At 52.4% G+C, this 11,389-nt stretch overlaps 1 protein-coding gene across 3 annotated transcripts; it reads left to right on the top strand.

Moving 5' to 3' along the window:
* The first annotated feature begins 5,298 nt into the window (after positions 1–5,298).
* On the top strand, positions 5,299–11,238 carry MMP19 (matrix metallopeptidase 19). 3 transcript variants are annotated; one of them, XM_070454826.1, is made up of 10 exons: positions 5,301–5,591; positions 5,887–5,972; positions 6,845–6,975; positions 7,214–7,429; positions 7,896–8,141; positions 8,711–8,839; positions 9,634–9,798; positions 9,959–10,086; positions 10,284–10,563; positions 10,650–11,238. In XM_070454826.1, the coding sequence occupies exons 1-10, from the start codon at positions 5,502–5,504 to the stop codon at positions 10,730–10,732; spliced, it is 1,554 nt and encodes a 517-aa protein (XP_070310927.1). In that variant the 5' UTR covers positions 5,301–5,501; the 3' UTR covers positions 10,733–11,238. The 3 variants fall into 3 exon arrangements, with proteins under 3 accessions (XP_020764173.2, XP_070310927.1, XP_020764172.2); XM_020908514.2 differs by lacking the exon at positions 10,650–11,238 and having other exon boundaries at positions 5,299–5,591; positions 10,366–10,489; XM_020908513.2 differs by having other exon boundaries at positions 5,303–5,591; positions 10,284–11,238.
* The last annotated feature ends 151 nt before the right edge of the window (positions 11,239–11,389 follow it).

Consider the following 11,389-nt stretch of genomic DNA (forward strand, 5'->3'; position numbering starts at 1 on the left):
TGGAGTGACAACAGGAGGTTAAAGTGCTCCCCGACTTCCCACTTCATTTGGAAAAACTCAAAACTCAAAAAAAAAAAAAAATTGAGTTTTGTTAAAAAGTCTGCTGTTTATTAAGAAAAAGGCTGATGTTCCCAGAAGGAGCAAAAATCATGTCTGTCATTCCCGATGCTGAAAGAACACTTAAACTCATTCTTCTCCTCCCCTTCTATTCCAGATGCTAGAATTTACCCGTTCATGCATCCCTTCAGCTTTGTGCTGGGTAGTGGAACCACCAACCGGGCCAGCAGAAGCCTCCAGCATCTCCAGGGGAGTCCCATGGGATAATACCTATGTCTGTGAATTGGAGAAGGGGAGAAGATCTTGATCTCCCCAAAGTTTGACAGGAACTGAAGAACCGAGGGGTTTGGGTCTGACATCCTATCAAATGAAGCAGTTCAAGCTGCTGTCAACCTAGTGTCTATGGGGCTGTTCAAGGAGCAGCAGGAGGGAATGCCAAAAAGTGTTTGTAATGGAGGCTGAGGAATTTGGGGGCATCCTGGGAACAGAGGACAGCGGCCAGGCCTGAGCCATGCCCAAGCCCCTCCTACTTCCCAGCTACTAACCAGACCCAGCTGTGCACAATCCTGGCAAATCGTTTCCCATCTGGCTTCTAGGAACTCATGACTAATTAAAGGAGTGTGTGTGTGGAAGGGGAGGGGGCGTCCTCTTAAAAACAGAGGTTTCCAAGGTGACGGCTTGGCGAGAAATCCATCCCATTTGGCCAGGGAAACTTCCCTCTCTCCTGACTCCCTCAGGTCTCCGAGGAGAAAACAGGCCAGAGGCTACCACTATTTTCCCCACGTTTCTCTAGATCAAGAGCAGTGTCTAGGCCAGTCCTAACTTGGTTACACCCTCTGTTTTTCCCACCTCCAGTTTCAGACTCCGAACTTGCCCTTTATATACTAGAATGTCCAGCCTTCCAAGTCACCCCCTTCAGGGAAGGATATTGTCAAAGAGGGGTGGGGATGTTTTAGAGACTGGCTTCTTCTGGGCTTAGAGACCTCTAACAACGTCTGCCTTCCACCCACAGCTCCCTAGACCCTGAACATTAGTGAATACTCTCAGAGTCTGAACCTACTTCCTGTCCCTACTGTTTAAAATATTTTAACTTAAACAATATTTCTATACAAACTCTACAGTCCGCAGCAGAGAGGGAAACCAGTTTGCAGGATGGGAGCAAGCCAGCCAAAGAACCAGGAGTTCTTTCAGACTCAAGTTTTCTTTTTGGGTCAGGCAGACCTCATGTCCTAACCCGTCACACACATTCCCACATGTCCCCCAGTGAGCGATGGCAAATTCAGAGGGAAAAAGAGCTGAGCCAGCACGGCTTAGAGGTGGGGACTGGCGGCAGGGCGGTCTTGATGCGTTAAGGGAACAGTGAGTCACGCAGCCCTGCATGCACATGCAGTCTGCAGCTCCTGGCTGTGGGGGGTTTGCCTGGGTGCCTGTGGAAACTCTTGAGAGACTGCAAAGATCATGGCTTGCGCCTGAGGTTCTGTTGCTTCCAAGCTGTGTGACCTGAAATGGCCTGTTGGAGACTCAGTTCCCTTTTCTGTGATCTCTTGAGCTCAGTCATGTCCGACTCTGCCACCTCATGGACGGTAGCCCACCAGGCTCCTCTGTCCATGGGGTTCTCCAGGCAAGAACACCGGAGCGGGCTGCCATTTCCTCCTCCGGGGAACCTTCCTGACCCAGGGCTCAACCCGCGCTTCCTGTATCTCTTGCACTGCAAGAAGATTCTTTCCTGCTGTGCCATGTGGACGCCCTCCCTGTCCTGTAGAAAGTGATAATGCCAGCCCACGGGGATGTTGTCAAGATTTAAATGAAATAAACCATTTGGCAGCTTTTACACTTCCCCTCTCTGTTCTCTCTCTGGCTCCGTAGTGTCTAGAATGTGACTCCACCCCCCACGGACTTCCAGGTCCAGGGGCAATGTCCACACTTCACCTTGTATAACAACCACCACGTCTCCTGGGCATCCCTGAATGGCTCAGTGGTAAAGAATCCGCCTGCCAATGCAGGAGACGCAGGAGATAGGGGTTCAATTCCTGAACTGGGAAGATTCTCTGGAGAAGGAAATGGCAACCCACTCCAGTATTCCTGCCTGGGAAACCCCACGGACAGAGGACCTGGCGGGCTGTAACCCTTAGCATCGCAGAAGAGTCGGACATGACTTTGTTACTAAACAGCACCATCAACAACTATCTCTCTCATGAACACGGTAACGGACACTCTTAAACATCCTTCCCCAACTCCCACTTTTTTTTTTCCTCTATGAGGTGTCTAAAGGGAGGGAGTAATCTGCCATCACATTCTTTTTACTTCTTTCCCTCTCGCCACAGCCCGCAAAGCTCCTGTCCCTCCCCCACTAACTTCACTACTTCCTGTCACTTTCGCATCCATTCCACCCACCCAGGGCCTGAGCTGGCGTGAACAAGGCTGGAGCTGAGCTCAGAGCCACAGACAGGTTCAAGTAACTGCATCAAAGTGTTGCTAGTGGTTCTCTTTTGGGTAGAGTTTACTGGTGGTTTTCATTCTCTTCCTTGCTCATTTTGGTATTTTCCAAATTTACTGTAATGAGCAATGGATAACTTATTCAGAGAAAAAAATACATAATTTTAATCAGAAAAAAATACATAATTTTCAGTTGGCCCGTGTCCTGTTCTCAAAAGAAGGGGGACTGAGCGGTGGTGGAAAGAGGAAGGAAGGGCAGGGCTGAGAACAGCTCCGCAGGGGGCTCGTTCCCAAGCTCTCTCGTTTCCTGGGGCGTCAGCCTTGATCCAGGCCTCAGCCACAGCTTTTGTCACTCATCAGCTGGTGGCTCTGTCCTTGCTGGCCTGACCAGTCATTTGAGACTTAGTCACCTGACTGTGAGCCAGCTGAGCGCTGAGTGGGTCAAGACGACCAGCATCATTGAGGGCAATGATGAATCAGGAGGATCCCCCGCCTCTCCTGGGGTGTGAAGGGTTCTCCAGTGGCCCGCCAATCTTTCAGCCTGGGGTGTGGGGAAGGGCTCAGAACTGGTACCCTACTGAGAACACGAGCTCAGTAACCCTTTCCCTCACTTCTATCCCTACTTCCTTGTACATGTGAGTGGCGTATAAATGTGTGATGCACACGTGATGGTGGAAACTGCAGTGGCTCCTAACCACTCCCAGAAAAAGGCTCCAAGAGGCAGCCTGGTGCTCGAAAGACATAGGTTAGGAGTCGGCAGGAGGGGTTGAACATATGCCAGGCCGGTTAGGAGCTCCATGTCCTTAGTCGTTTCCTTCTTTGGTTCTCCATTTCCTCTCTTAAAAAATGGCCAGACATACACACCAAGGAAACCAGAACTGAAAGAGACACGTGCACCCCAATGTTCACCGCAGCATACAGTAGCCAGGACATGGAAGCAACCTAGATGCCCATCAGCAGACGAACGGATGCGGAAGCTGTGGTACATATACACCATGGAATATTACTCAGCCATTAAAAAGAATGCATCTGAATCAGTTCTAATGAGGTGGATGAAACTGGAGCCTATTATACAGGGTGCAGTAAGTCAGAAAGAAAAACACCAATATAGTACATTAACACATATATATATGGAATTTAGAAAGATGGTAATGATGACCCTATATTCAAGGTAGCAAAAGAGACACAGATGTAAAGCACAGACTTTTGGACTCTGTGGGAGGAGGCGAGGGTGGGATGATTTGAGAGAACAGCATTGAAACATGTATATTACCATATGTGAAATAGATCACCAGTCCAGGTTCGATGCATGAGGCAGGGTGCTCAGGGCTGGTGCACTGGGAAGACCCTGAGGGATGGGATGGAGAGGAAGGTGGGAGGGGGGTTCAGGGTGGGGAACACATGTGCACCCGTGGCTGACTCATGTCAACGTAAAAAAGTCATAGGAAAGACAAAAAAAAAATAATTGCCAGAATAATTATTCCCTCTTAGGAGGACAGTGAGAATTAAATGGAATAATATAGAAATGGAAAGCACCCCTGGTGGATCAAGCAGTGAAGGATCCACCTGCAATGCAGGAGCTGCAGAAGACGCAGGTTTGATCCCTGGGTGGGGAAGATTCCTTGGAGAAGGCAGTGGCTAACCACGTCAGTGTTCTTGCCTGGAGAATCCCATGGACAGAGCAGCCTGGTTGGCTACAGTCGCACAGAGTTGGACACAACTGAAGCAATTTAGCACAGCAGAATACAGACATCGCCTGACACAAAGTAGTTTTTTCCTTCTCATTCTATTACAGTGAAGTTTAACAGTGCAGAAATTCATGTAACCTTGGTGGGTCCAAAGTAGGTTTTTCTTTCTTTCTTTTTTTTAAAGTAGGTTTTCCTAATGTAAGTTTTTCTCTTCTATGTTAAATAGCACTGAAGACCCTCTCTAAACTCCCAGTTACCCTCCCACCCTGGTCATTCGTCTGACAAGCATTTATTAAGCACCACCAAAAGCACTGAGCTAGCCTGGAAGGGGCACTCGGGACTCAGTGGTCAATGACCCTTAGAGCCGCTCACTGAGCCCGACGGACTTTGCTCTGCGCTTTTACTCAAGACCTGCGCTGTCCCTGCTCCTCAGGACTCTTTGACCCCATCCAACTCACAGCCAGCCTTCTCTGCGAACCCTCCCACGGCCTCATGGCCCTCAGGATGGGGCACCTCCTCCCTGACATCCTGGTTCCCCGCATTCCAGGTGTTTGAATTGGTCTCACCATGTCTGCAGGCAGGGAGTCTCAAACCTCCCTGTGGGCAGGCTCGAGACTTTACTTCTTTCTTTCGGAGATAAACTCCACCCCCACCCACACATTCCAGACTCATCAAGGGCTTGAAATAATGACTTTTTATTAAGGCAGACACAAGTAGGCTTCAAAATCATTTGAATTCTCAGCTTGGTCTTGGATGCAAAGAAACTGAGATCTCACCCTCCGTTCTTTCATCTGCAACCCAAGCACCTAAGCAATTTGCTTCCTGCCTCTTCGTTTTATTTCTCCTGTCCTCGTGCAAAGAGGGAGACGTGAAAGTCCCAGATAAGGGGCTTATTGCCCAGCGGCCCCTGGGTCACAGGAATGCCCAGCTTCAGAGGATGCTCTGGCCCCTGTTCCTAGTCTCGGCAGATATTCTGCTTCCGACCCCGCAGCACGCCGGCCTCCAGGACAGCGTGGGAAGTCTTTCTGAGTCCAGCAGAGATCCCTGGGGGCTGGGCTGGAGGCTCTCCTTGACTTCCGCTCCCTGGCAGGGCAGGGGTCAGTGGGGACTTGCAACACATCTCTGGGCTGAGTCACCTCCTGCTGACGCTCCCCCGTTTCCCTCCCTTGAAGCTCTATAAAGAGGACCAGAGACTGGAGCCTGAAAAGAACTGGAGGGAAGACCCCCCCACCCCCGCCCCACACCTAGCCCTGCTCCCTCAGGCTCCCGGGATTCTCAGAGCAGAGGGCACAAACTCTGAAGCTCTTGCCTGGTGGGACCATGGACTGGCAGCGGCTGTGGCTGGGCTTCCTACTCCCGCTGACCGTCTCATGCCGGGTTGTGGGGCCTGGAGAGAAGGAGGCAGCTGTGGTGAGTCTCCTGGGAAAGCCAGACCCAGGCTGAGGGAGGGATGGAGGAACTGCTCCTTAGTCCCATCCAAGCTGCCCCTCTGACCTACAGCTGCCTGCCCTGCCCTTCGCTCCTCTAGGCCACGATCCACCCCTACCCATCCCCACTCCCCTCCTCATACTCCCCTAAGATGCCTCTCCTTCAGTCCTTCCACATCTGTCCCCTCCTATCCTGATGGGCTGTTTGGTCACGTAGAAGCTTCACCCAGAGACAATCCCCTTTTGATTTTATCTGTTGGCCCCTACCCTCGTCATAGGATTACTTGTTGCAGTATGGTTACCTACAGAGGCCTCTAGAAGGACTTGACAACTTCAGGCCTGAAGATGTCACAGAGGCGCTGAGGTGAGAGGTTGTAAGGTGCATGCCTTCAGGGTCAAGTTCACGAGATCCTTTTCTCTTCTCACCTCTTCCATTCCCCAGGCCCACCTCTGCCTGCCTTCACATGCATTTCGGGGATCCAGGGAATGCGTGGTGGGACCTGGGGTCAGAGGGGCAGTCAAGGATGAGGGCACAGTTGTTGGATCTTCCTAGGCCCTGAGCACCTCTTTGGAGGCTCCATCCCACATTATATCCAGAATACTATTATTTGGCCATGTCCTGCAGGAGGTGTAATTTATATAAGTTGGAGCTGAGTTGTTGACATGATGTTGCCTTTCAAAGACATTTAATCCAGCGTTTATTTCTTTCTGTTTTGAAGTTTTCTTTTCATATTTTGGGTCTAATGGGTCGTTTCTCAGATATGTTCCCAGTCCATGGAAAAGCCACAATACTTGTGGTGCCTGATGGATGAAATTGCCCCAGAGCAGGCAGGCTGGACCGGGGACGGGGTGTCCAGCCAGGAGGGGGGAAAGCAGAGGGAGGATGGGCCCTCGGGTGGCGGCAGTGGTGAGGGAGTCTCAGAGAAGGAGTCGGAGCGTCCCAGGGCAGGAGGAGGCTGGAGATTGCGGTAGAGGAAGAAGTCAGCGCCGGGGAGCACGTTACCCAAGTGAGAGCGTGAACACAGGGAGGTGAGGCTGGGGCACTGCCGTCTGTGCGGAGCAGAAGAGGAAGGCTGGGTTACGAGGACTGGGCCCTGGAGCGGTCCCGTCGCCTCCAGAGCTTTTCCGCCAGTCTCTGTCGTCACGTCCGGCCAAAGGGGACCAAAGAGCTATCCCCATTTCTCAGTTGTTCCAGATGCCCCAGTCCTGCTGGCCCATCCCTCTCCCTCTTCCCAGAGCTTTTCAGGAAGCATCTGAGCTGCCGGTCTCAGGTCGGCTGGATGATGCCACAAGTGCCCGTATGAGGCAGCCCCGCTGTGGCCTGGAGGACCCCTTCAACGAGAAGACCCTTAAATACCTGCTGCTGGGTGAGAACTGAGCCTGGGAAAGGGGGGGGGGTGGTCATGACTCTGGAGCAGAGGTGACATTGGGACAGCCTGGACCAGCTCATCATTGAATGGATGGTAATCTGGTAATTGACTGATCACCACTTGCCTGGAAGGGTTGTTTCTTGGCTTTGCTGAGTGAGTGCCCACACTCAGGGGAGCTGTCCAGAGCTGGCAAAGGTTTCTGTGCTTCTAATCTACTTTTTGGTTTGATAACCAGGCCGCTGGAGAAAGAAGCATCTGACCTTCCGCATCGTGAACCTACCGTCCACCCTGCCATCCTACACAGCCCGGGCAGCCGTGCTTCAAGCCTTCCAGTACTGGAGCAGTGTGGCTCCCCTGACCTTCCGCGAGGTGAAGGCTGGCTGGGCAGATATCCGCCTTTCCTCCCACGGCCGCCATAGCCCGCACTGCTCCAGTTCCTTCGACGGGCCCGGTAGGCAGCAGCTCTCAGCTCTCCCACCTCACAGGCCTCTGTCTCCTCGAGTCAGTGACTCTGGAAACTTAATGTCAGGCTACCCCCCTATGCTCAACTGCACCCACCCTTCTCATATTCCCTTGGGGAGCAACATGTCATCTCCCTGGGGCCTCAGCAAGCCTGTTTCTTTGAAGCTTATGCCTTCTTCCTTAGCTTAAGTTCCTCTGCCCAGGGCATGCTCCAGGGAGGACTGGAGGGCCAAAGACAGCAGAGTGGCCGGGAGGTAACAGGACAGAGCGATGGGCATCCGTGAGAGATCGGGGTGGTGACAGGGAAATCTGAAAGGAGTGAGAGGTGTCCAAGAGATAGTCCGTCTGCTTGGGGGGATCTTAAGGGGAGAGAGTAACTGGAGTTTGTAACAGGCAGGGGATGCTCAGCCCTAGGAGACTCTGATCTCCTGCCTGTCCACCTTTGCCTTGTCCAGGGCGGGTCCTGGCCCATGCCGACATCCCAGAGCTGGGCAGCGTACACTTTGATGAAGAGGAACTCTGGACTGAGGGGACCTACCGGGGGGTGAACCTGCGCATCATTGCAGCCCATGAACTGGGCCATGCCCTGGGGCTGGGGCACTCCCGATACACCCAGGCCCTCATGGCTCCTGTCTACGCTGGCTACCGGCCCTACTTCAAGCTGCACCCTGATGATGTGGCTGGGATCCAGGCTCTCTATGGTTAGTCCTTTCCCCTAGTCCTCATGAGGGTCAGTCTGACCAGTGTCTCTTCAAGCATAAAGACACAGGTCTAATCTTCATGGAGGGAAATGGCCTGGCTTCTTTCTCTTCCTCCTGCCCCGTTATTCAGGCTTCTTCATTTTCAGGAGTTGGTTTTCTTGTTTCGGCCTCACTGCGTGGTTAGCGGTATCTCAGTTCCCCAATCAGGGACTGAACCCTGGCTGCGGCAGTGAAAGCCTGGAGTCCTAACCACTAGGCCCCAGGGATCTCCCGGGAGCTCTGTTTCTGACACTTCCAGGTCTAGTCTTCCTTCCAGACCTCTCTCCTCCGACACCTGCTCTAGTGGATGAACAATGAACATTCCAGCAACCCCCTCTCTCCCTTTCTAGTGCCTCTCAAAACTAAAACATGTCTCCTGCTGGTATCAATGTGATCTTTCCTCCCACCAACGAAAGCTCTCCAGGTTTTCATCTTCCTCTCTATGCGACCTCTGAGCTTAACTTACAGTAGGAGCGTGGGGAGGCCAGTGCTCTGAGTTCTTTCCCTGAGCAGTATTAGTTACCTTGCAGGCAAGAAGAGCCCAGAGATAGGGGAGGAGGAGGAGGAAGACACGACACTCCCCACTACCACCCTAGTGCCCACAGAGCCCGGGCCCATGCCAGACCCCTGCAGTGGCGACCTGGATGCCGTGATGCTGGGTAAGACCCTTTCCCTCCAGGCTTGTAGGCAGGCAGTGGGGCAGGCCGCTGTCCTTGAGACCTGGACAAATGGGAGTGACATAGGACCTCAGGGTGATCAGTGGAGGTTAGACTCTAGGCAGGGGTTAGTGGCCATGGATGGAGGCACGTGGCCTGGGGAGGGAGGATTCAGAGCTAAATTCAAGATGGGCCAGGCAGGACATTACCTCCGTTGTTGGCCTGTGAGAACCACCAAACACATCCGGAAATGCAGCAAGGTGGAGAAAACAGTCTTGACAAATGTCTATAGAGAGGGTGTTACACCCACGTGGAAGGACGACGTGGGAGCCACCTGGAGCAGACGGTGAGGTCCCTAAGTGGGAGCAGCTATCCACAGGGCTGATCTGCTGTGAAGGACAAAGGAGAGGCTGAACACTTCTCTGCCCTTAATAATCCTCTCCTTGAATGAAAGTTGAATGAATCTTTGGGGAATCAGCCTGCCTGAGCTACCCAGAAGTCTTTATTTGACGGCTGTCTTAAAAAAAAAATTATTTGGCAGCCTCTGGACTTTGTTTCATCACATGGGGTCATCTGTTGAGGCGCATGGTCTATCTAGTTGTGGCTCAAGGGTTCCAGAATCCATGGGCTCAGTCATTGTAGCACATGGCTTAGCTGCTCTGAGGCATGTGGAATCACCCTGGACCAGGGATCAAACCCGTGTCCCCTGCATTGGCAGGCTTATTCTTAACCGCTGGACCAGTAGGGAAGTCCCGATACCTGTCTTTTTGACTTGTTGACATACCTCCTGCTCTTAGGGCCCCGAGGAAAGACCTACGCCTTCAAGGGAAACTATGTGTGGACTGTGACAGCTTCAGGATTGGGTCCCTTGTTCCAAGTGTCTGCCCTCTGGGAGGGGCTCCCAGGAAACCTGGATGCAGCCGTCTACTCTCCTCGGACCCAATGGATACACTTCTTTAAGGGTAAGGGCGCTAGTTTACACCGTGCTACCAGAGGAGGGCCTGTAATTAGAGACGCCATAAAAGGAGGGAGGGATGAGAAGTTTCTAGAGGGTGGAACGGAGGAGCTGAAAGTTATCACCTGGGGACAGAGGTGACTTGTTCTTTCCTTATATGCTCTCAGGAGACAAGGTGTGGCGCTACACTAATTTCAAGATGTCTCCTGGCTTTCCCAAGAAGCTGAATAGGGTAGGACCCAACCTGGATGCTGCTCTCTATTGGCCTATCAACAAAAAGGTGTTCCTCTTTAAGGTATAACCCTCAAAGGAAGGGCAAATTCCTCGTAGGAGGGGCGGGCCACCTCCCATGAAGAGCAAAGACTTGCTCTGGACGGAAGTTCTGCAGGTGCCATGGACTGAGAGTAGACCTTGGTGGGGGTGGCGGGGGGGGGGGGGGGTCCCTAAGCCCTCTTGTCATCCTTCTCTTCTCGCTGCCTACCCCACACCTAGGGCTCTGGATACTGGCAGTGGGATGAGCTGGCCACTACTGACTTCAGCCACTACCCCAAACCAACCAAGGGATTGTTTACAGGAGTGCCAGACCAGCCCTCGGCCGCCATGAGCTGGCTGGATGGCCGTGTCTACTTCTTCAAGGGCAAACAGTACTGGCGCCTCAATCAGCAGCTTCAAGCAGAGAAAGGCTTTCCCAGAGATACCGCCCATAACTGGATGCACTGTCGTTCCCCAAACACCACCGCCTCAGATGGGGACACTGATTCCTCGGTCACAGGCACAGACCATTCAGCCACAGGATAACACTGGATACCATTTCCTTGGGCCATAGATACACCCTGAACTCTGACGGCTCACCCAGAGATACAATCTTGGACGTTGTCCCCTCAGTCACAGACTTCAGCACCCTTTCATTCCCTGGTAATGTCACTCTCTCAGAGGCCTGAGGCCTCAATCAAATGTCTGCTGCAGCACAAGCATGAAGCGTGGACCTCAAGCCTCTAAACGACCCGGCTCCAGTCCCCACCTCCCTGTCCTCTTTCCCTCCTGGCCAGTGACTCCCACTCAGCCTCCAGCTCCATCCATTTCTCCCCATCCTAGATAGCACTTCCAACTATGTCATTTTCTCTCTGGAGGACATTGGCAGAAGAAAGGCATCCATCAGGCATTTAGCTGACAGCAGGCCACAGCTGGGAATGCCTGGGTCCTGTTCTTCTTAGATAAAGAACAAGGAAACAGCATGGCCAGTAAAATGAGCAAGGGCTTTGGAATCCTTGAGAATCACATCAACTTGCTTATGACTTTGGGCAAGTCAATTAACCTTACTAAGCCTCAGGTTTCCCATCTGAAAAATAAGGTTAACACCAATCCTGCAGGGTTGTTGCATTAAGTGAAATACTGCATGTGACGCGCCTGGCACATCTGTGCTTAATAAAGGTTAACTCCATGTTCATAGGGCTTCCCAGGTGACTCAGTGGTAAAGAATTTACCTGCTAATGCAGGAGATACAGTTTCAATTCCCTGGAGGAGGAAATGGCAACCCACTCCAGTATCCCTGTCTGGGCAATCCCATGGACAGAGGACCTGGTGGACTACAGTCCTTG

Source organism: Odocoileus virginianus, chromosome 24 (assembly GCF_023699985.2).
Source record: "Odocoileus virginianus isolate 20LAN1187 ecotype Illinois chromosome 24, Ovbor_1.2, whole genome shotgun sequence".
NCBI classification, from domain to species: Eukaryota; Metazoa; Chordata; class Mammalia; order Artiodactyla; family Cervidae; genus Odocoileus; species Odocoileus virginianus.